At 38.6% G+C, this 26,204-nt stretch overlaps 1 protein-coding gene across 18 annotated transcripts in view; it reads right to left on the bottom strand.

Annotated features, from left to right (window-relative positions):
- Window positions 1-26,204, bottom strand: part of FOXN3 (forkhead box N3) — a 321,327-nt gene that overhangs the window by 23,076 nt on the left and 272,047 nt on the right. For 6 of the 18 annotated variants that reach the window (XM_043517552.1, XM_043517555.1, XM_038404309.2 and 3 more), the window contains one exon: window positions 11,877-11,942. The exons of 6 other annotated variants lie outside the window; for them this stretch is intronic. In XM_043517552.1, coding sequence (XP_043373487.1) covers window positions 11,877-11,942 — 66 coding nt within the window. The remainder of the gene's footprint in view (window positions 1-11,876; window positions 11,943-26,204) is intronic. 6 more of the 18 variants (XM_038404312.2, XM_043517557.1, XM_038404313.2 and 3 more) reach the window with 1 other exon arrangement.

Below are 26,204 nucleotides of genomic sequence, written 5' to 3' on the forward strand. Positions count from 1 at the left end.
AAAACCCTGTTTCTGTCTTTACACCCTTGAAAAATCAGTCAATTCCTCTCCAGTCGTATGGCTAAAACCGTGGTCCTCTCTCACTCTGGCTATTCCAAGCTCTTTTGTTGGCCAGTTCTCATCTTGCTCCACTGTAAGTCATACAAAATAATGCTATGAAGAGCTTTTTTTTCTTCTCCTCTCAGATCATGATTCTCCTAATCAAATTCCTTCAATAGCTTCTACTCCCCATCTGTATCAAGCTCAAGACTCTGTGTTTCAGATGGTAGATTCTGCCTAACCCAACCTCTGCTTACATTTCTGCTCTCATGAGTATCTCCCTCCCCCCTCCCAACCTTTCATGCTTTCCTCTTAATTGTTCTCTTCATATCTATACCCCTTCTCATCTCACCGTCTTCTATGCTGACCATCTGGAACAGTGTGAGATTACCCCTCTGCCTGTCAGCCCTCCCTTTACACACAACCTTTTCATGAAGCCTTTCAACAAGAGGAGAAAGTTTGTAAAACCCATTTAGAAACATGAAAGATGCAAAATAAAATCCTGCTATCCTTTTGAGAAATGTCACCCCGGTAGCAATATTGCTCTCTCTTTAGGACCAGCTCCCTGTTTGCAGCCCATTTCTTTCCCCACCATTGCCAGTTTTGTTAAGCTTGGGTTTAAGTAAGGATCTGATCCTGAAAAGTGTTCAACGAGACTACTTGCCTGAGTATGGAAAAGATCCAGGGACCTTATCTTTAATTTCAAATATGCAGTAGCTGGTATATTGAAAACATCATCATTCCAAATTCAATCATAGATTCATAGATACTAAGGTCAGAAGGGACCATTCTGATCATCTAGTCCGACCTCCTGCACAGCGCAGGCCACAGAATCTCACCCACCCACTCCTACGAAAAACCTCACCTATGTCTGAGCTATTGAAGTCTTTAAATCGTGGTTTAAAGACTTCAAGGAGCAGAGAAGCCTCCCTCAAGTGACCCGTGCCCCATGCTACAGAGAAAGGTGAAAAACCTCCAGGGCCTCTCCAATCTGCCCTGGAGGAAAATTCCTTCCCAACCCCAAATATGGCGATCAGCTAAACCCTGAGCATATGGGCAAGATTCACCAGCCAGATACTACAGAAAATTCTTTCCTGGGTAACTCAGATCCCATCCATCTAATATTCCATCTCAGGGGATTAGGCCTATTTACCCTGAATATTTAAAGATCAATTACTTACCAAAATCCCATTATCCCATCATACCATCTCCTCCATAAACTTATAGAGTAGAATCTTAAAACCAGATAGATCTTTTGCCCCCACTGCTTCCCTTGGAAGGCTATTCCAAAACTTCATTCCTCTGATGGTTAGAAACCTTCGTCTGATTTCAAGTCTAAACTTCCTGGTGACCAGTTTATACCCATTTGTTCTTGTGTCCACATTGGTGCTGAGCTGAAATAATTCCTCTCCCTCTCCTGTATTTATCCCTCTGATATATTTATAGAGAGCAATCATATCTCCCCTCAACCTTCTTTTAGTTAGGCTAAACAAGCCAAGCTCCTTAAGTCTCCTTTCATAAGACAAGTTTTCCATTCCTCGGATCATCCTAGTAGCCTTTCTCTGTACCTGCTCCAGTTTGAATTCATCCTTTTTCAACACGGGAGACCAGAACTACACACAGTATTCTAGGTGAGGTCTCACCAGTGCTTTGTATAATGGTACTAAAACCTCCTTATCCCTACTGGAAATTACTTCAGCTTATATTAATTATGTCATTGCTGCCAATGCCTTTGTTTCGCAATACTTTCTGAATTGTCATGTAACAGCACCACTACATAACTGGCCAGGTGATATCAGCATACAAGATACCCGAAAGGTTGGGTGGAACAGAGCAATAGGGACTGGGGGGGGAGGGGAGGAAACAATAACGAGCCAAAGCCATAATGAACACACATATTTTCACTGGTTGAATTGGTGTTAATGGATTTCTGAGCCTCTGATTAAAAATAAAAAAAGAAAGAAAAAAAAAAAAAAGAATGACAACCACCTAATGGTAGAAGTTCTTGATTGATAGGTAATCCATTCAGCCTATATGCTAGGATTGTTTTCTGTTGCATATTTCTTATTACTTGCTCCTATCTTATTTAAAGATCCGGTTATGAAAGGTTTCAGAGTAGCAGCTGTGTTAGTCTGTATTCGCAAAAAAAGAAAAGGAGTACTTGTGGCACCTTGGAGACTATCAAATTTATTTGAGCATAAGCGCATCCGATGAAGTGAGCTGTAGCTCACGAAAGCTTATGCTCAAATAAATTTGTTAGTCTCTAAGGTGTCACAAGTACTCCTTTTCTTTTTTCCTGTTATGAAAGTAACATTTCACACTGCACCAATACTCTTATTTCCAATACCAAAGTAACACTCCAAAAATATTTTTAAACTGAATGTTTCACATTTGAACACTGAAAGTCCAATAGTTTGAAAATTCAGAATTGCTCTGCCCTAACTTCAGTAATTAGGGCATTGTTTTCTTACTTAGATGGCTCACAACCTGGTCCTCAACACCCAAAGCACAAGGGAGAAGGAGGGCAAAAGGACCCCTTTACAAACTCCATCCTGACTGCCAACATTATGTGAGGGTGAAGATAGCAGGAACACCACCCCACTCCCTGGGCTGATGGGTGGGGTCTGAGTGGGAGTTTCCCCCAACCCCAGCCAATACGCTGTCCAGCACAGCTGCATGGAAGAAGTAATCTGTGTCAGGTCTGGTGTTAGGGTACTTCCACCCCGAGGAAGGGGAACCAGGAAGCAGAGTGTGATTGAGCGGGACTGCTCGAAGAGCAACAATTGAGCCATAGTAAAAACAACACACTGTATTTACATAGTATCTTGCATGTAAGGACCTACTTGTTCTTTACAAATATTAATTAATTAAGCATAAACTCATTCCCCCTCCCCTCCCCACACCTGAGATCAGTATTATTCTCATTTTACAGATGGGTGATCCAAGGCAAAGAGGTGAAGTGATTTAGGGCTTGTCTCCATTTACAGTGCGATAGTGGCAGCTGCTACGTAGTTATGCCAACATAAGTTGGTAGTGTAGACCAAACCTGTGTCTAGGTCACAGTCAGTCTCTGGCAATCAGGAGTAACGTTCCACAGTTCTGAATCCCCATTGCCAATCCTGCTTTGGCTAACATAACACACTGCCTCCTGATAGACATTTTTAAAGTAATCTCCCCTCTTTCTGTGCAAATGACTAAAGAACTTTGTTATGTTAGAGAGACACTGCTAAGGAAACTCATCCACATATATATTTTTCCCCTTTAAGATGTTTTTTCTTCTTCATATACAACTGCCTTAGAGAAATTCCAGACGCTGGAATAAGATGTGTACATGTCTTTCACTATTCAGCTTTCACCATTATTTTGTACTGACACAGATATTGGACCTAATTCTTCTCTCATGTACACCAGTGTAAATCAGGAGGTACTGCCACTGAAGTTAACAAAGTTAATATTTTCACTGGTTGAAATAATATTATTATTACATAATATTTGTATGTGTGGAGAATCAGGGCCATGACCCTGAAGCCAGCTCTAAAAATTCACCCTCTGCTTCTTCTCAATATGCAACAGATTCTGATCTCAACGGTGTAATTCAATAAATCTTAAATGGAGTTGCTCCTAATTTACACCAATGTGAGTAAAATCAGGTCCTCTCCCTAGCAATTATTCCAGTTACCCTTCCTTGTTTTATCAAGATTTCCAGTGATCAACTGGAGAGAGAAACTATGCATCTAATGAAAAAAATATAAAAACCATAACTCTGAAATTGTGTGGGGAAAAAAGTCTCAACTTGTTATGCTTCCCTGCAAGTTTTTGTAATACAATATAACCCACAATGAAGTGACTACCATACTGCTATGCACAGAGAACATTTATAATCCTAATCCATAAGGATCTGACACAAACCCACAAATCAAAGAAAGTCAAAACTTGGGTTGCAAGATAGAAGTCAGAGATGGAAGAAAGCTAGTAAGTCATGCAGCCACCCCTCGGTCAATGCAGGATTGTTCCTTGTGGTACATACTCTAGCACATGGTACAGTTTAGTTTTGAAAGTTGCAAGAAATATGGCTTCCTTTATCACTTCCCTTAATAGATTATGTCCATAACCTTGTATTTTGCTGATAGGAAAAGAGTTCATCTCTACTGTACTTAAGCACTCAACCTAAACTTAAGTATTTCACAGCACCCAGAGAAGCACTCATAGGGCACAGAAAAGATGATGTCCCTGCCCTGAAGAGTTTATCTTTTTAACATCAGAACTAGATGCAGGGAGTGTGAGTAATAAAGAGAGGGGGAAAAAAGAACAAGGAATATGCAGTGCATAGAATCACCCACCATACAGCAAACACAGCAGCATCCAGCTAAATAAACCAAGGAATTGAAATTCATGTTTCAAACATTATGGCATGGAAGTTACAATAAACCATGCTCAGCCCTGAGATGATATTTAAAATCAGGGACCTTAAAAAAAGGGTATTAAATGCAAACATTTTCCACATTCCATTTGGGAGATGGGTGTGTGTTTTATTAACTCTTCTAGCTCAAGGTAAATAGCTCTCTGCACCGGACTGAAATGCACAGTTTTTAGAGCACTAATAAACTTACCAAACTAGCTTATCTGCCTGATAAAGGAAGTCTGTTTTTAAAGTGAACATTAAATGATACAGGTATTCTGTAAGAGCATATTTGTCTCCATGTCTCCTTTGGTATCATGGGACACAGGCTTTCAGGCAGAGGCTGTCCTTCCTGACCCATCTCTTGTACCACAAAAGAGATGGATATAAAACAGAGATATAGGCCTTCTCCTAATGGATGTCAATTTTTGCCTCCATCTGCTAATTTCTTTTCCATTTCAGTGTCTGCCACAGCATCTTAGCTCAGGCTACAGACATGGAAAGTAGGGAAATGTCTGTGATGTGCAAGGCATAAGACATCAGTGGTTGCCACAAGCAAACACTATTTGCTTAATATGCCACACTACTGATTTGCCTTATCTTACATTAGTGATGAATTTGGCCCCATCTTCCTAATTTCTTCTGTTTTGCTCTTCAGGGATAAGATTGCAGCCTCTTAATCACATAGGTTAGGTTTACATTGCAACAGGGGCAGCACATGTAGACATAACTGAACTAGCTTTGATCAAGCTAGCTTTTTAAAAATAGTATCCGTGGTGGTATGGACTAGCTGCCCGAGTTCATACCTAGGGTCCTAGGTGGGACTGTACTCTGGCAACTAGCCCTTTTTGCCACCCATGCCACTGTAGTTACATTGCTACTCTTAGCAAGCTAGCTCCATCAAAGCTAGCTCAGGTATGCCTACGCATGCTGCAATCACACCTCCTGATTGTTGCATAGACATACCCGTAATCTTTACTACCCTAAGACTATGCCAAGCCCAAACTTCCCCATTAGGCTGCCTAATTTTAACTCCTCTTCCTGCTCCTATTTGGCAGCTTAAGCGAATCTCTGGGCTTGTCTAAACTGCCCCAAAGTGCCAACTACTGGAGCATGAACAGCAGGGCGCACCAAAGTGCTGCACTGTAACTGACCCATGTGCACACTGTGGGCAAATACTAAAAAATTCCTAGTTCACTTTAATGTAATCCTGTTTGAAGAGGACTATATTAATGGAAACTAGGAACCTTTTAGTTCACACCAGTAGCGTCCACATGGGGAAGTTATAGAACAGCACTTTGGTGTGCTTGGCTATCCAGGCTCCCGTAGGCCGAATTATGGTGTAGCGTAGACATAGCCTCTGTTGCCACTTAATCCCAGACATGTACTCTCACATTTATGTGAAAACTTTATAAAACTATGCAACCTCTGCAATCTTCTGCCATGTAAGGGGTGGGGTAGGAGGAGGGAAACCGCAGATCTCTAAGCATCATTCTTTAGTAAATAGGCATACACCACAGCAATAGAATTGTGCGAGAACTGGATTTTTCTTTTGGATGCAGTTTCTTGATTTCAAATTTGTTCTGCTCTGAAGCAAAAATAATAAAAATATTCAAAACTTCCCACAAACCAAATTTCGGGGGGGGGGGGAGGGAGGAGAGAGAGAGAGAATGCATTTCAGGTACATTGAAATGTTTTGTTTTGACAAAACTGAAATGTTCTATTCCAGTTCCTACTTTTCTCATTTTATATTTTTACAATACACAAATTTTAAAAACCGAAACAAAAGTCACTTTGAAACAGAAAATGGAAATGTTCTTTACCAAAATGTTTTTTATTCAATTTTAATTTCAAACTGAGTTTTAAAAGTAGCACATTTCTGCAACATGTGCTGTTTCAGTGAATCACTATTTTCCGATTTAAAAACATTCTGTCAGAATAAATTCCCAGCCAGCTTTACTATTTATTGTTTGTTTACAAGAGGTAATGATAGGGCATTGTGGTTATCAGGTTTCATAGAGTAAAGATGTGCCAAGATAGCAGCTCTTTCCATTTACCCATCAGTCCAAGTGCAGAATTTCTTCTAGTGATTTTTATTTTAAGTTTATACCTGCATCGAGCCATTCTTGAAAACAAGGTCTTCCATTTCCACAATCACTTGGCCTGGATGGAACAGTAAATTACACTGGGAAGCAAATTTTAGGTCAATGAGGAAAACGTCAGACCTCATTAAGTATTTTATTTTAATTTAATATAACCAAAAAGACAGTTAATGGGATTGTGGTCCCTGAGTGCCTAAATCCTTTTTGAAAATGAAATTTAAGCTCCTAAATTAGTAAAGTATTGGAACACCGCCGGTTGCAATGCCTAAATACCTTTACAAATCTGTGCCTAGGTGCCCTCAGAGAAAACTAAAAACATTCTCCAAAGCAGAAAAAGAGCAACTGACTGCCCCTCGCCCCATAGTTTTATACAACAAAAACACCAAAAATTCTTTCCTCAGGATCCAAATAACTCCTTCCTCACCACACTTCTCAGTTCTCTGCAAATCCCACCCAAAACAACAGGCTTTGTAGAGTGCCCTGAAAGTCAGCAGATTCAAGCTATTTTGAAACAAAGATGTTGGAAACTGAGGAGCCATTTTCAGAGTTGAGGGGACCCTCATGTGGAAAGGTCCAGCCTTCAGTTCCCTTGCATTCTCTCTAGCAAATCATTGTTTGCATTTGTGCTGTTAAGCTGTAGTTCAGCAAGGTGCTTAAATGCATGTGTAACTGGCAGCTATGCAAGTAATCCCACAGTGATCAATGGAACCACTTATATGCTTAAAATTACATACTTGCTTAACTACCTTGCTGAACCAGGACCTTTTGGAATTAAGACCCCGATCCCTACTATGATGCTTGAACTATGGTGCTTGAACTATTAGTTCCACTAGTTGCAACAATAAATTGATGTGTGCGCTACTGCCTCTAGTTCTTCTTTCCTCTAAAGCAACTGTTTCAAGGAATGATTTCACCCATTATTAATTATTATTATTATTATTAACTGTAAAGTATTAATATGTTATACATATATAGTAATTTTTGTCTGAGGCTCTCCAATCACATTGCAAAAAAGTAGAAAAACTACGGTACAGCAAAGGAAGTTAAGTGATATGCCCAAGGTCACACAGAATGACAGAACAACAAATTACAGTTTGCTAAAGATTACAACAGAAGTTCCTAACTCAGAAGCCTTTACTCTGCTACTTGGGGAAGCTACATAGCCTAGTGAATGGAAACTGTACAAGGCCTGAATGATCAACCACGAAAGGCTTGTAAGTGGTTTCTAAAAAAGATATTTATCATTTACATAGCCCTTATGACTTCAAAGGGTTGAAAATCTTAAATAGTTAATGTTTGTACAACATCCCATGAAGTACATTAGATCAGAATCCATCCATTCTGACCCCAGTTCTACCACTCATTCCTTGTCTTCCCTAAGATGTTCACTTAGCCACTCTGCACCTTAGCTTCCCCAGCATGGGTAACAGGCAACACTAGGGCACAGAGACAAAGTGACTTGCTGCAGGTGACCTAGCAAGTCAACATGTATCCTCAAGTTACAAACATCAATCTAAATATTGGTCATGATAGAAATAAATACATGAATTTGTATTAAAATATTAAGTTCCAATGTATTTGTGACTTGAGATAATTACTACTACTTCTTAAGAAAGTGTTTTGCGTAATCTTTACAAAATTCTGTAAAATACAATACATAGAATCTCAGGGTTGGAAGGGACCTCAGGAGATCATCTAGTCCAACCCCCTGCTCAAAGCAGGACCAATCCCCAATTTTTGCCCCAGATCCCTAAACGGCCCCCTCAAGGATTGAACTCACAACCCTGAGTTTAGCAGGCCAATACTCAAACCACTAAGCTATCCCTCCCCCCAATTAATTCTGTATATTATGTATGCCAACTAGAATACATAATAGCTTAAAACTTTATTTTTCACTGTCTTTCTGAACATTATTGTAGCAGCTTTCATGCTTTGCTCTGAGTGCCAGCCTGGCTGTTTGTTTCAATAGAGTTTGTACCTGCTGATTTTTTGTGTTTGTTTGTTTGAATTAAAAATCTGAAGTGATTTACCATGGTACTTTATTGGAAAATTTTAAATGTTTCAAGAATGCATTTGACAGGGTGTCAATAACTGACTATAACCGTATTATTTTCAAGCTTTTGGCGTCAAATTGTGATAAATTTTATAAGATTCTATAATGTAACCTCCCCCACAAAAAATAATCTAAATTATGAAGAGGTTTATATATTCGTTTTTAAGTGACAGTGAAAATGCAGTGAGGCTGAGGGTAAATGGTGAATAGAGGCAGCATAGGATTAGATGCCATTTAACCTAAGAGCAAAAGTCAATATTAAAATGCACCTGTGGCTTTCAGCAGCACTTGGCATATGCGTATCGATTTTTAAATGGTAATTTTTAAATGTAAAAATTCTGTTACAATGCAGGAACGATTTGCTCTGTCTTTGGCTTTCTTGGTGCATGTGAGGAGGTACTTTCCACCAGAGATGAACGTGAACTCAGACTACTAATTTCTGACAGCAAAGCCTAGGCTACTCTACAAAAATAAAGCTTAAAACACGATTGTGAAACCTGGCTGTGGGCAAACATTTTTTTTCTTCTGTTCATACACTTCAGAATAAAACTATGTCCTGGAAAAGCAGGATTTAAGCTTGGTAGATACCTGAAACATGGTTAGAATATGTTGTTTTTTTCTGTCCATGCAGATATGAATTGAAGTACTGTATTTGGTTTGCCCACAACTATGATTCACAATCATGTTTAGACATTGTTATTTTTGTAGTGCAGGCGGGACTGGTTGAGCTGAAGATTTAAATTCACTGACTTATCACATTTTTAGATTGCGAAATTACTCTTGGCTCCTGACGGTCTTCAGCCGCTCATCTTTGTTGTGAAAGCAGCTGCCACACCTGCAGTCAAACATGCTCAGCTACTGAAAACATTTTCAACAGTCAGTTATCATCAGTTGTGGTCAAACTGCACATAATGCCCCTTCCACTTTTTACCAAATACCGAAAGGCATGTTGTTCAACCCAGGGCATTTTTCAGCTGTGATTTGAATACACCCGTGATACTGTAACCTAACACTGCGGATTGAGTCCTAAATCTTCAAGGGTTCTGATAACATCAGCATGTTTACTTCACTGATGATTTATGGCTTGATTTACAATCTGTTACAGTTGGTAACAGAAGTAGAGTCTGAAATGTGGGCTTCTGTAGGACAATCGGAATTGCTGTGAAATTTTTCTCTCTCATTACCTTTTATTTGAAAATAAGTCAGAAGTTTTTTCATGCAGTAGTTTCTTAATGTGCACTAGATATTATCTGAGGTAAGTTGCCTAAGATTTTCCTAATATGGTAAACAGGCAGGCCCAGTGAAATTCACAGAACAGGTTATCCCACCTTCCTAATTTTACATTTACAGAGAGATAACATAGCAATAATATTTTATCTAAAGGATCAATGATGGGTTAACACTTTTTGTTGCCCATCCCACATAGCCTATTCCACCTAAGTTACTAGTTTTTAAGCTAGAGGTTACATTCCAGCCTGAGAGCCATCATTATTTGCTGACATCTTTGAAGTTGGCAGGGTGGACAGAGCTGCGATGTTTTCACTCTCCTCTCTTATATGTGTCCGTGTTTGAACTGAGTAACTTGCAGGATAGGTGGGGTGGGTTGGACGAGGTGGGCTGGGAATGGGAGGTATCTGCAGTGGGAATATTTTGTAAAAATAAATACTTCCATTTGGGGTGGTGGGAGGAGGATCTGGTACATTCCAACAACGTAAGAAACTGGCTTTTCAGAAGTATCTTTATAAACTAAGTTATCCCTAGCCAAATGATTTATTGCTATTTATAGTGGATGTGCCAGAGACCCCTGGGCCCCAAACCTACTTCCACTCAAACATTTTGAAGAGTAACTTACTATGTCCCCATTCCCTTGCCATTGGTCTATCCCTTACTCCACTCTCACTTTCCCATTATTCTGTATTTTAGTACATCATGTTCAGTTTGCTCTTTTCTTTATGTCTATCTCCTCCTTCTCTTTCCTTGTGTTATCTTCTCTACTTCTTCTTCCCATGTTCTTCATCTCTTCCTCCTGCTCTCGCTCTCTCTCATCATCCCACCAATTCTCTTTTCTAACTGATCCCCTCAGTCTCTTCTCCTCTGCTGCTTCTCTCAGCCCATTCTTTCCACTAATCCCGAATGCCTCATCCCTTGATAAAATCTCTCCCTTTCTCCATGTACACTTCCCTCCTCCTTCCATTGACATTCCCAGCCTCATCCCATGGGATGAAGCAGAATGGGAGCGAGGCCAAACCTGTTTTTCTCTGGGGAGAGGAGTTTCTTGGAGGAGATTCTCAGCAGATCCTTCTCCCATGGGATTTCGAAGAAGGTTAACAATGGCTTCCCCCAAAGCTCTCCTTGGCTGTGCAGGGAATGCTTTGGATTGTGACTGGTTCTCTTCCCCAGACAGAGCAAGGAAGTGCTGACCAAGGCTTCCCTTACAGTTCCTATTTGGTCACGTGAGCTAAACCAATGTCAGGGAAGCTAGCCAGGCTTCATAATGGCTGTAGGTAAATTCTGTCTTTATATTTGAAGCTGTGAGTTGCTTGGTATTACTGCCTGTCATGCTGACCAATACTGTCCCATTGTTTCCTTGTACTCCCCCATCTCTATCAGCCATCTTTAGTCTTATACTTAGATTGTAAGATCTTTGGGAGCAGGGACCATCTTTTTGTCCCATGTTTATAAGACACCTAACACAATGGGTTCCTAGCCTCAAACAATAAAAAATTATCACAATAACTGTGGGTTCAGCTGGAGAATGACAGGGACCTATGGGCAGGAAGCCAAAATTTGCCCAATTTCCTGGAGCCTGTGTAGGGCCCTGGCACTACATATCACACAGGCAAAATGTGAAGTATGTGTGCAAGAAAGGATTTGAAATAGTGTCCAACTAACCGGAAAACATCCAGGTGGCCTCAATCACACACATGACGGAGTCAAATCAAGGCAAAATGAAAACAAAAGCTATGTATCCCTTGTCTCTTTCTCAACTTCTGGCGGTTACCCCAGGTCTTATCTCACTTGTCCCATGTCACTAAATTATATGCATTTAATGAATAACAATAATCTTATCTCTAACACAGAGATATAAAATTGTTATTCATGTAATAGTGGATATTATATTTCACAAAAAATAAAATAATATTTAGTGTAAAGTAGTGTCTACAAGGGAATTATATTTCTCCATTAGATCCTCCTTTTTTGTTTGGTATGCTGTATACTTATAAAAAGAGAATGTTAACTTTACATGTCTATGGTGCTATATGCTATAGAAATATCTACTCACAACCTGCTTGTATCTCAGGGGGAGTATTCAAAAGCATCATGGCAGTGGCAGCATCAATGTCAGGATCTGGAAAAATCAACCAATAAATACATTATTTACAACTGGGCTAATCTTGTTTTTACCCCCCTGCTAGACCGAATCTCTGCATTGAAAAGGAATAAAGATTAAAGTATCCAAAACGTTATTTTGGAAAATTCCAACATGTGATCAAACTTGCACATGATCCCAAAACTACTGTAAGTCAACTACACTGAAGTATATTTGTCACTGTACTGTATATGCTTGGGTGCACGGTGTGTTCTGTTATTCCTCTCAAGCTTGCTATTTAATTCTGGTGACGAGTATTTAGTAGGGCTGTCGATGAATCGCAGCTAACTCATGCGATTAACTCAAAAACATTAATCGTGATTAAAAAAATTAATCACAATTAATCACAGTTAAACAATAGAATACCAATTGAAATTTATTAACTATTTTAGATGTTTTCTACATTTTTATATATATTGTATTCTGTGTTGTAATTGAAATAAAAGTTAATTACAAATATTTGCACTGTGAAAGATAAACAAAATAAACAGTATTTTTAATTTCACCTTATACAAGTACTGTAGTGCAATCTCTGTGTCATGAGAGTGCAATTTACAAATGTAGACTTTTTTGGTAACATAACTGCACTCAAAAACAAAACAATGTAAAACTTCAGAGCATACAAGTCCACTCAGTCCTACTTCTTGTTCAGCCAATCACTACAACATTTATGGGAGATAATGTTGCCCTCTTCTTATTTACAATATAAACAGAAAGTGAGAACAGGCATTTGCATGGCACTTTTGTAGTCAGCATTACAAGGTATTTACATACCAGATATACTAAACATTTGTATGCCCCTTCATGCTTTGGCCACCATTCCAGAGGACATGCTTCCATGCTGATGATGCTTGTTGAAAGAATAATGCATTCATTAAATTTGTGACTGAACTCCTTGGGGGAAAATTGTATGTCCCCTGCTCTGTTTTACCTGGATTCTGCGATATATTTCATATTATAGCAGTCTTGGATGATGACCTAGCACATGTTGTTCATTTTAAGAACACTTTCACTGCAGATTTGACAAAATGCAAAGAAGGTACTAATGTGAGATTTGTAGATAGCTACAACACTCGACCCAGGGTTTAAGAATCTGAAGTGCCTTTCAAATCTGAGAGGGACAAGGTGTGGAGCATGCTTTCAAAAGTCTTAAAAGAGTAACACTCTGATGAGGAAACTACAGAAGCCGAACCACCAAAAAAGAAAATCAACCTTCTGCTGATGGAATCTGACTCAGATGATGAAAATGAACATGCGTCGGTCTGCACTGCTTTGGATGGTTATAAAGCAAAACACGTCATCAGCATGGATGCATGTCCACTGGAAATGTGGTTGAAGCATGTAGGGACATATGAATCTTTAGCGCATCTGACATGCAAATATCTTGCACCGCCGGCTACAACAATGCCATGAGAATGATTGTTCTCATTTTCAGGTGACATTGTAAACAAGAAGTGGGCAGTATTATCTCCTGCAAATGTAAACAAACTTGTGTGAGTGACTGCCTGAACAAGAAGAAAGAGTGAATGGACTTGCAGGCTCTAAAGTTTTACATTGTTTTATTTTTGAATGCAGTTATGTTCTGTACATAATTTTATATTTGTAAGTTCAACTTTCATTATAAAGAGATTGCACGACAGTACTTGTATTAAGTGGATTGAAAAATACTATTTCTTTTGTTTTTTTTACAGTGCAGATACTTATAATAAAAATAAATATAAAGTGAGCACTGTACACTTTGTATTCTGTGTTGTAACTGAAATCAATACATTTGAAAATGTAGAAAACATCCACAAATATTTAAATAAATGGTATTCTATTATTTTTAAGAGTGCGATTACTTGCATGATTATTTTAATCGCACGATTAATTATGATTAATCTTTTTAATCGTTTGACAGCCCTAGTATTTAGGTTTCATTACTAATGCTCTGTGCAAGAAGTCATCATTTCATAAGTTGTAGTCACTGTATTGGGAAGAGTTACTAGCACAGTGGAGAGCGTCAAGAACACTTGCATGGAATCAGACACAAAGATGATATTCAGTCTTTTTCATATGTCAATAAGAATTTAAATTATTATTGTGAGAAAGCATTGGAAGCAAAAACCTCTAAAATCAGGGAAAACAAAACCAGTGTTTCATTGAAGGTTCCTAAGTGATTTGCATTCATACCTATTGTTACTTTTAATATAAGCAAAAATTGTTACTTGGCTGCTGTTATTCGTAAATCGCTTTCTGAATCCATCATGAGCCATCAGTTGACAGATGGCAAGTTATGGAGACAGAATAAAATATGATCCTTTTATAACTATATTCACTTGCTTCAGATGCAGCAGCGCGGCTGCTATGGAAATGGAGGTAGCCATGACAACAGTAAACAACCCAAGAGTGGCCACTGAATAAGCTGAAAAGAACATCTGCCCCAGCAAAGCGTCCCAGCTGCCCTGGGGCGAAACTTGCTAATCGTGCAACGATGCTGCGTGACAGAGAAAACCGCCAATGCGATGTCCAAATAAATGAAGTGTGCAATTGAAGCAGACATAAAAACGCACGCCCTTGCTGATTGCTGCCTCTGCACTGCTAAACTGAATGACTAATGAGCTCATTAACACACACACACACACACACACACACACACACACACACACACCCCTTGTCAGTATTTATACTAAATTATACACCAAAAAATTCAATTTACTGCTAATAGCTTCACGGTACTCTATATTGGGTATTATGTTGGAAAATACTTTTTACTGTTAAAAAATACATTTTTCATACTTTTGCATGTGTTGTTCTATTTCCAGGGGAGTAATGTGTTGTAGTAGAAAGTTCTACAAGCTATTCATAATACAAATCATGCAGTGTAAAAGATTTTAATGTCTAAGCAAAAAATAAATTAACTCATCTACAGAGAAAAAGAGTTTGATTCCAGCTTGATTATATAATATTGATTATAAATAGCTATAACAGCTTCTTACATGACAATATTTAATACACGATTGCTGTAACAGTAAACTCAACAAATGCAGAATCAGTTACAAGAAGTTTTTGCACCAGTTTGGTTGTCCCTCTGTTCTGACTTGCACAGATGCCAATGTACAGAAGGCAGGTGCTGAACTTCAGATCACATCAGCATGTTCTAATGCCAAGGGTCACTCCTAGTACACTTCTCATAAGAGAGTTCACAAACTCACATTCATTATTAACTCTGGAAACAGGCCAAAGGCAGAGTTCTTCCCAAAAATCAGCACTGATTGACGCTGAAATGTTTGGAAATGGTGGTGGAAACTTTTTCACGTCCCGTTGGGTGGAACAGTGTGTTTAATGCACCACATGTTACAGGATCGAGTTCATGTACGCAAATCAAATATTGTTTTCTTTAGCTTGACTAAAAAGGGAGAATGTCCAGAGGAGATTCATATTTAAAATAGAACGATCTTACCTGTGTTAAACACTAACTTAGAAAACAAATTGAAAGAATTTTAGTAGTCCAATATACTTTGTTACTATTCATGTAGCCAGTTTTAGCCTTTGTTTATAGACTGTTCCTGTATGATTTTACTTTCTGGTTTTCTTAATTTAGATGATATTCCAGTGTTTGGGTAGAAAAGACTGTGGGGAAATGATCATCTTTTCCAGAGAAATTAAACACAAAAATACACCATGGAAACATTTATAAACAACCCCTACATTGTGGGTCTATATTGATGTGGCCAGCATATCTTGAAAGTTTTGTGTCTTAGGATTTGACAGTTCTACAAGAACAACTGTGGTTTTGTAATCACTTGGACACTAATCGGAACTGGTTCCACAAACGTGGTGTGTCCACAGCAGATATTTTCTACAACACAAGCAAGATTCAGATATGTCCACACCTGCTATGCTGTCTAGCCATGTTTGTATCCTGCACTTTTGAAAAATCTGGGAAGCCATTCCATGCCTCAGCAGGGGACAGTGCCCTGAAGACATGCACACAGGGTGGCATCAGCAACATAAGGGACAATGCACATTGGGATATTATGCTGAGCAGAGAAGTGGGACAAAGTTAGGGACTGGATGAACGGGGCAGTTCATCTGTACCATTAAAAAAAAAAAAAAGCATCGAAGACTTGTTACAAGAAGAAAACCACATGGCAGCCTAGGCCACAGGCACAGAAAAAGGGCAAAACACTGATAGGTGCCAATCATGGCACTACCTGGCTAGAAAGTTGGAGTACAGACAGAGCCATAATGCAAGCTGAAAATTGAAGGGCAAGTTCATGCTGTAATGTCAAAGGGACTCTTAGCGATGTAGCTGTCAAGCATTCGTGATTCACAACATGGAGGTTTTTAGAAAGGGGGAAAACAGAATGGTAGTCAGAAAAATGCCTTTATTCAGTGCTTTACCTTGGCTATAAAAATCGAAGTTTAAACGGGCACATTTTGATCACTCTTTAGTGCTAGAAAAGGAGAAACCAGAATAGGCAACGACAGACAGTGAGGGAGATTTACAAGGTGGAAGTAGAAGAAATCCTTCCAAATGGAAAAGGACAGGGAGGAGAGGAAGGACAAGCTGGTGGGTGCTATAAAGAGCATGAGGAAGAAATCAAAATGACCTCAGAACCAAAGTCCTCAAAAAGGCAACAGCAAAAGCTATTGGCAAATAGATCAGCTGTAGTTTGTTCTTTGAATATGTATTTGCAGTGTATGCACTCTAGGCCCCACACTACAATCCTAAATCTAAGGGTTGGCTCCTCATTCTTTGAAAGCCCTGCAAATGCTATCAAGAAGGTAGCTGAAAGCAGTGACAGACCGTAAGCAGTTACAGTAGAGCACATAATAGTCTGAAGGGACATAGCCTAAATGGGGCAGAGGTGGTACATAATTTGGATATACTGTAGTTGTAATTCTGCTACTAAACTTTATCCAGCACTGCATTCAAGAGTGAAGATTCCTTTGACAAGTCAAAGAAAACACACACACACACACACAAAAATGAAGAGTTTTAAACCCATAACAGAACTGCTGTACTTCAGACTCAGGCCCTAATTCTGCAAAGTAGTGAAGTATGTGCTTAACTCTAAACACTAAGTAGTTCCACTAAAGTTAACTATGTGCTCAAATGCTTTGTTGAATCATGGTGTTGGTTATTTTTTCAGCTATGTTTGTGGCTAAGGTTCACTTAAAACACTATATTGTTTATATTAAAGGTACATACAGATCGGAACATGTTCTGCACAGTAATACAGAATGGTCAAGTAATGAGCATGAAATATCTTGGCACAGAACTGGTCACAAAAAGCCAGAAAGCCAGAGGGTAACCCTCAGTGGTAGACTGTTTATTCAAGAAGTGACAAAAAATAATTAAAAACAAAAGGTGGCACCTGAGAAACCCCAATGTGCAAGCTGTCCATCTATTATGTTGTTCTGATCTTTGGTTTACAGTTTCACACAGAAGGAAAAAACACTTTACCTTAAAATTATTGGTTTATTATTTGTAATGAAGTTTTTTTATTTCAAATTCTTTGGCCACTGAATGAAAACAGTCCAGGCCTGCCAAAATGCTAGTTCTTCCCTCATCATATAAAAACTACAGTAACAAAATTAAAAAGGGACTATATTACTTCAAAATATAATTCCTAACAAGATTATAGTAGATTTACTTCAATTACTATACAGTATATCATTTTCCATTTAATCATTCCAACTGCACACTGAATTTATTCCAAAATAAAGAAAATAGCAATTTAATATTTTAAGCAATTATGTCCTGAAATTTCAAGCTCAAATTCCAAGTGAGAAGCACTTAAATCCACAGTTAGGCATGTAAAAACTCAAGTAGTTTATAATGAGATGTCTAAACACAGATTTAGGTGCAGGCCTTTAGGCACCTCAGGCCTCAATCTTGCAAACTCTTATGCACATGAGTAAATTTATGCATTTGGGTAGCTTCACTGAAGTCAATGGGACTATTCACTCATGTTTTTGCAAGATCAGGGCCTAAGTTTGAGAATTTGGGTCTTAGTTTTACTTTGGTCAATTCAATAAAATGCATAAAGGCAGAGGTACTATTCAATTTCACTGCCAACTCGTGTAAAAAGTGAAGTCAGTACATATACTGCATCATCTGTTTACCATGATCATCACTGTAGTATCGCATCAGAGAAGAATATACAAGATTTCTTTAGTTTTTCTTTTAAAAGGATTTTTAAAGGCTTTACTGTAACATTCAGCTGATCTTTGTGTTTCATTCACCTCTACTTTTCCATTAGCCTTCTCCTTTACATTCTTCCATGCAGGATCCTATTATGTAAGCCTGAGCTGCATTTAAAACTTGCAATTCTAATGCCTTCATTGTCCACAGTATCAGGCATTCCCCACCCCAACTCCCACCACTCCAATGTATTTGCTCATCTTTAATCTTTCTTCTAGACTTTATCCATTTTCAGCAACGGTACACTGCAAAAACAACTACGCTTTTTTCACGTTTTGTCTTTAGGCTCATTAAGTCAAGAGGTCAACTCATAGTTTCTCTTTGCCTAATTAGTCTGTTAAGGGATGTGCTGCCTTTCCTCTTCCCATATGAAGACTGTTAAGCTTGGAAAATGAAAAGCAAAAGTCAAGGTAGGTCAGAGATATACGAAATAATGAACAATGAATGAAGGCAAATCAAGTACTTTTATTTACCTTGTCCCGTGACAGAGAGAAGGACAGCGGATGATATTAAAATGTAATAAGCACAAGCCAGAGAGAAGGAAATACCTTCAGGCAACTAGAAATGGCCTATGAAATTCCTTGCTGCATGATATTACTGAGCCTGACTCGGAAACATTTAATAAGATTGAGTTGAACTTTCTCAAACTAAATGGAATTACTTGTGGGAGTGCTACTGAAAACTAGTAAGGGTTGCAGAATCAGATTCTCAGTAAAAAGGATTAGACATTGTAAATCTCAATAGCAATACATACAGTTAGTCTACAGGTAGAATAAGAATGAAAGTCATCAATTCTTAATGCAAACTGCCACAAGAGGTCAGGAAAAAGGTATTCATCCCATGGTATTTTATAGCCTTTTATGGCTGGCCTGGTTTTCCCCTGGTTCTTCTACAGTGATTTTCCCTCTTCCTCCAAAGGCTCCAGTATGAGACACTGCAGAATGAAGGTACCAACTAGATGGACCATTAAATTGTTTTGGTATAACAGTTCCTAGATTCTTTTGTCATGCTACCAAATGAACGACTGCCACTTTTCAAGGGTGTTTTTTTTTTTTTTTTTAAAGGCCATCATTAAATAATATGGAACATTGATAGCTGAAGTCTTTCTCCTACTCAACATCTGCATTATAAAATTGTATTGTCATTGAACTAACATATAATTAACCCCATTCTGTAACATCATTTTATTACTAAACTAAATGATAAACAGAGTCACAAAAAGTATTACTATTTAAAAAGATTAGTGCTCTTTCTACCGTGCTCTTTTTGCTAATATAACAGTAGACTTTGCACATGTCCAGATTAATGAAAGCAGCTTGAAACAGAAAGCATATCATAACTTTCGATCTCAACTGTAAAGAGTAATGTTAGTTAACTGTAAAAAGTATAGATACATACTGTAGTCAAAGCAGAATAAAAGCTTTAAAGAAAGTCTGAAAAGATGGCAGATCTACATTTTATATACAATGAGAGGGGATAATAATAAAATCTATTATTGAGCTCAGATTTCTTGCGTTTCCTGAGTGTTGCTGAATGTTTTTCCTTCAGTGTTTAAGGAAGAGAGAATAAATTCACCTTTGTAAGCAGTACCAGTACGATCTTGTCTGCCCTCCATCCCATCTGTACAGTACTAGGCACGAAGTACAGGATGTAGAAAACAGTGGCCAACTTATGTAAGGACATGACAAAAAAAGGAAAATTCATGGGCAAAGATTTGCTATTCCGTCATTCACTCATCTAAATTTTAGTCAAGAATCACAGTAGGCTTCTTGGTTCTGCATGATCTTACATAGCAGAATTTGGAATTTTGTGGCTTTAACAAAACTGTCTCACAAGTTAGAACTTTTCTTCTTCTTAAATGTTAAGCCCCTCCTTAACCCAACTGGTATAATCAAGGACATCAACTATTTTTTAGCAGATCTTCACTTCAGCCCAGGTCCTTTTCTCTCTCTGCTGCTGGTCATAACCACGTTAATATAACAAACCAAGATTACGGTAAAATGAAATCCACCTCTGTGCACAGAAGGCCTTTTTACCACTTACACTTTATTTTCCTAAGGGAAAAACCCCCTCCATTGAGGACAACACTTACCTTTTCATTAATGTAAAATCAGAGCTTGAGGGGCCTCAGCACAGGGATGAATCCTGACGGTATGTCTCCACTGTAGATTCTGCCCACGCTTGCCTAGCCCTAGTGGAGTATCCCCACCCATTCCAGAAAGTAGAGGGGTAAGAAAATATAGCTCAGGTGGAGTTGTGGGAAGGCACTGGAGGACTATCCGCTTCCAAGCTTCATTAGCTTATGTCCTCACTGCAAACAAGGGAAGCGGTCAGCAAAGCCAGGCTCAAGTCTATTTCCTCAGTTCTGTATGCTAGCCTGGGCTTGAAGTACTCTCACTCCCAGATGAGAGTGTTTTCTTATGTGGCTATCTGGAGATTTAGGGACCACACCTGTGTGAGAACCTGGGCTAAGTCTGTAGTGAAGAGTCTACACTGCAAAGAAAAACCCACGGACTGAGTCTCAGAGCCAGGGTCAATTGACTTGGGTTTTAAGGCTAGAAATAGCAGTGTAGACATTCCTACTCAGTCTAAAGCCTGGGCTCTTTAACGCAGCAATGGGGCAGGTATCTGAGACCAGACCCAGCCTGAGCAGGAGTGTCCACACTGCTATTTTTAGCCCCGCAAACCTGAGTCAGTTGACCCAGACTCTGAGACTCAGTGCTGTGGTTTTTTCTTTGCAGTGTACACAATCCTCAGAGAACAGGCCCCTTTTGCTATTTATCTAGTTACATCAGCCCAAATAAACTCTTTAATACCAAGATAGACGGGTGTAAAGAAATTCACACCCAGCACTATTCACTTCACTTGTTCCTAAATTAGAAGATTAAAACCCAGCTAAATTAATATAAACATATCAATTTTAGACTACACAAACTACCAGGTTTGGCGATTTGTTGAAAACACAAATCAAAAGAAAAAAACAAAAAGAAAACCTAGTTAGGGCAATATATGTCTCTCTAATGAATTCTTTGAAAGTGTATCCTCTGCTTAGAGACCAAAAGGATCAAATACCTAGTTCTCCGAACAGAAACCCAAAGAGATTAAAGCACATTTCCCAGTAGAACACTTGAGAATCCTTATTTTGTACTCGGGCATGCCAGCCCCAATCTATACATACAGACGCTAAAGACCATACATAGTTCTTGGGAAGACTGTTGAGCATTCTCCACAGGGAGCAATGTTGAATTCTGCTGGGATGAGCAGCTTTTCTACTCCTCTGAAGCATATTAATGGAAGAGGGCAGACAATCCTAGCAACAGTTACATTGTATGACTGAACTATGTTTGGGACCAGATTTTAATGCTTAACCTTTTCACTCTTTCTGGGATAATCCTCTCTCTAAAATTCTTTGCATTTAAAGAAAAAAAGGAAAATCTAGCATCTGGTATCTTTTGACCTCTTTTGTAGCTCTCCAACAAAAGTGTTTTTATCCAGAAATACAAACTGATACCGAGTCAATGTGTGGGAGAGCATTTTCTTTTTAAAGGGTTAATACTCAACATTTTTCTTTATATTAAAACAAGAATTTTAGCTAGGTCCTTTGAAGGCTTTTAATTACAGTCGTAGACTGACTGTTACATGCACATAATCAATTTCCAATCCTAGTAATTCATATTTTGGGTACATATTGACCCTGTTTTAGTGAAGACTCCTGCTAACACTCTCATATCTGCCTAATCACAGAAACAACCCACAAGTATAAATTTTATCATTGTAGGATTGGAGACTTTATTTGTATTAAACAGACTTATTCTAACAGTATCATTTTTGTTAGGATCCAATGGGCATGCAGTTTATTTAGAACAATGTTTAGGCATTCCAGCACCAGAGTTTAATAAGTAATGAAAATCATCCTATTACTTAAAAAAAATTGTTTGCCTTTTTATCTCATTTAGTAGATGCTAGTTTTGTTGCACACTTCCGCTTGCTCTTTCTCGCTCGACCATAAAACCATAAAATATATTTTCACTTTTTTTTCCTTTGCATTTTCTTTGGTTCTATTGTATTTGTTTCCTTGATTTTATAGTTACAGGCTCTTCCCGGAAAACAGATTGGGGACTTTCTTATTTGTTGCATTGCATATTGCATTGTATCAAACCTGTAAGTTATATACAGGCCTCATGACACTTAGGAAATTTGAAATTACTTTAGAAAATAATGGAAAAAGTGTGAATAGAGCCCAGAAGTTGTTCCAAAATACTGCAAGAGGGCTCACTTCACATTGAAACAGAATGCTACAGAGTTTGAAGTTATGACTTTACAGCTCAGTGGCATTCACAGATCATTAAATAATCATGATGATTCTACTACGCTATAATCTGCCCACTAGTGAGGGAAAGGTAACATGAGCCCGGACAATGATTTTTAAAAAATGAAATGAAAACACTGACAGGGGAGAGATACACATTCCTTCTACCACTGATTTACTGTGACTCAGTCTCAATTTACCAATATGTAATAATGTGGATAGCACTCACCTATCTAATGGAGAGAACGCAGGGATAAATTGTTTGTAAAGCACTTGGAGATCCTTGGATGAGAAGAGCAAAGAATCACTACTCCACAGGAATAGTTGAACTAACAGGTCTTGCCCCTTTTCCTTACATAATGAATGAATATAGAAATGCAACCCAAATCAAAACAACTGTGTTGCTGAAGTTTCTGAATATTCAAAACACCTCAGTAGGGACTTGATCCTGATGGTGCTGAGCACACTGATCCTGATCTAGTACTTAAATATGTACACACACTTTGAACACAGGTAGTCCCATGGACCAGGGCCAGTTTGCTTAGCAGTTACAAGATCAACCTGAAATTAGAACTGCCTTACAAAATTTTAACAGCTCGGGATGAGGTGTTGACAGCTGAATAAAATATCTTCTGCACTTTCATTATCAATCATAACAGACAGTGGGCAAACAGGTTTTGTGCCTGGGCTGGTAAAATTTCCGCGAGAATTTTGTAAGAAACTACTGTTAATGTACCATAGTTCCCCCACTGCTTCATTTACAGTTCTCTGATGCAGCCCACAATTTCCAATGCAGACACTACCTGAATTTACCGTGCTGGGGAACACCAATAAATCCTCCAAAGTCTGCTGGATCAGGGGAATAATTAAGGGGAAAGGGGAGTGTGTTTTGTAGTTTCTACTCAGTCATTTAAAAAAACCCTCCCTACTCAACATTGTTATTTTTATACCCAAATGTGGGGGGGGAGGGGAAGGGGGAATAATTATTTCAACATCCAACAGCCCGTAGCGAGGCCAACTTTTTATTTTTTCACAGAGGCAGTTCTGTGAGATTGTGTCACACTACCCACCCATTTCATCTTTTAAAAGTTGAACTTGACATGCATAGGGGAAGAGTCCATATTAATTCTACTGGTTACTTGAGGCCAGGGATTTGCGGGTTGGACTAGATGACCTCTCAAGGTCCCTTCCAACCCTGATATTCTATGATTCTAGGACAGTAAAACAAGAAGCTAATTTAAAACGTAATTTGCTATCTTCATCTGTGTGTTACAGAGAAAAACAGTAAAGTTAATGCTTGTCTATGGAAACAAATCTAAATATTATCTGGCAATCATATTGATAAAAATAAGCACAAAACTAAGAGAATGCATTAACCTCATGAACACTAATTTTTAATGATAACCTATTTATTCTCTAGAGAGAATTAAATAAGACTTGATAACGACTACTGCACAATGGCACTCTTGACTGATCTCATGCCCTTTCATGGCTAGAAAATGAAAAGTTTCTAGGTACCTAACCATTCAGTGAAAGAATATTTCTTTTCTTACTCTTCATAGTCCTGCTATGCTTCTGTGAGTGTCAAGTAGGGGGTAGAAAATCTCAAAGTATAATGAGGACTATGGACCTCAAAAATATTTTAAAGGAGAAACCTTCTGTTTATTCTTCAGTTTAGACCCATCACTTATAAATAAACTTACTCCAACTATACACTGGAAAGTGGAACTGCAAGATGCACAGATCTGTTTCTCAAGGACATTACTTACTGCTCCCCTTTTTTATTGCTTCATAAACATTTCCTTTAGTACAACAAATATGCTAACACCACATTTGATATTCTCTCCATAAAATATACTACATATTATTGTAAAAAGTACTGTTTTCTCTCATTAGTAAAAGTCTGCCACCTTTCAACTACACATAATTGCAAGTGAAATTCCAGTATGAAATACCAACCTGATATTTAAACCCTCAGTCTCATAAATTAAGTGTTAAATTTCATATGAAAGGCACTCTGATATTATAGTGATGGTCAGCAGTATAAAAACCTATTGATAGCTAGATAGATGATCTTCTGGACTATCTAAAAAAAAGTTTCTCAGAGATGTATCCCGGTACATCTCAATGTATAATAAGTATTTAGTATTAAAAATCAGTGTTGTTTACCTACTATTAGAGATAAGCCTGAACAAAAACATCTGATCCAAACACTGAATTTTGGGAAAGTGTGCAACCATATTTAAACTTCAATTTAAACCTGAGCTACAATTACCTTTATTCTAGTTCTGCAGATACAAATTCAGAAGTGTAATATTGGGTTTTTTTTATTTATGTATGTTAGATAGAGAAGTGGGTTTTGCATTCCAGGAAGATTCCAGATTCCAGTGGTGGGGACTGTGCTGTTTGTATCTACAAAGCAGGTACAGCCCTGGCAGGAATAATGCAGGATGCCCTATCCTACCCCAGCCCAAAAATCTGCGTCAAACCTGAGCTGGTCCTCTAAGATGAAAGGATAACTCAATTTCCCTAGGTCATTCAGTCATGGGACCTCTCTGCTGAGACTGCTAACCAGGGTGCCAGCTAGTGGTAATTGTGATAACTGTCATTTTCTCTATCTAGTTACTGCTATGACCCCATCCCTGTGATATCAGAGTGCCTCTCATATATTTAAAAATAGAAATCTCTCTTCATTCCCAACTGTAGATTAAAGAGACTGTGTGCGTGTGAGACACAAACTTATTGGAGGGAAAGCCAAGGCAGGGAGATGAATTCTGCAGTTAGTTCTGAATGCAGCGAGGTCTACGGTTAACTCACACTCTTGTGGGAGTGAGTTCCATAGGCTGGGTTCAGAGCCAAAAAAAGTTTCATCTCCTGTGTGCCTCCTATTGGTCAACTGTTTCATGGTTCCAGTGAAACGTAGCTGCTGTGGGAGATCACAGTTGCAGAGGAAGACGCAATCTCTCCTGTAACTAGAGCTCTCCTGGAGAACTCTGATTATCACAACAAAGGCCTTGATTTGGACTCAGAGTGGGAGGGCTTGTTAAATGGACAGGATGTTGAATTTTTACAAGTCAGAGCTTTTTCAGGGCAACTCCATTCTTAAAAAAACTAGGTGCAATAATCAAGGCTGGAAGTCACATACATGTAGATCATTGTGACCGGTCTCAAACCAATCCTCCTATTACTTGAAGATGATAGTTGGCATTTTTTGCTGCCATAGCAATATGGGCATCCAACAGCCGCAAGGAATCCAAAAGCACCGCAAGGCTGTGGAGAGAATTATCAGAGGGCTATCCAGCTGGAGAGGGTCTTTGCAGCACTTCTTTCTTCCTAGCAACTTCATTTTTGTTGCACAGATGTTCAAGGAGCCTGGATTTGTCATCGCAGACTAAAACACAGGTCCAACGAGTCCAGTGGTTTGGTTCCCATAATGGCTAGCACTCTATCTTCAACACAGATTCAAATAACTCCCCACACCGGAAAACATGTCTAGTGCAGTGTCGTATCTAGAGAAAACTCCTCCCTGACTCCTGCATGTGCTTAGCTTATGATCGAAGTCAGATTCAATAAATCTTAACTGAATTTGTATAACTACATGTGCTATTAATAGACATAAAATTGTTGAGTCCTTTCTAGATGCAGTTAGAGTATTTGACTCTATGATCATCTGTGGAAGTACATTTTACAGACTGACAATACAGTTTTTCTTTTAGATGTTCTAAATTAAATCAGCACT

The sequence above is a fragment of the Dermochelys coriacea genome, chromosome 6, assembly GCF_009764565.3.
Source record: "Dermochelys coriacea isolate rDerCor1 chromosome 6, rDerCor1.pri.v4, whole genome shotgun sequence".
Lineage (NCBI taxonomy): Eukaryota > Metazoa > Chordata > Testudines > Dermochelyidae > Dermochelys > Dermochelys coriacea.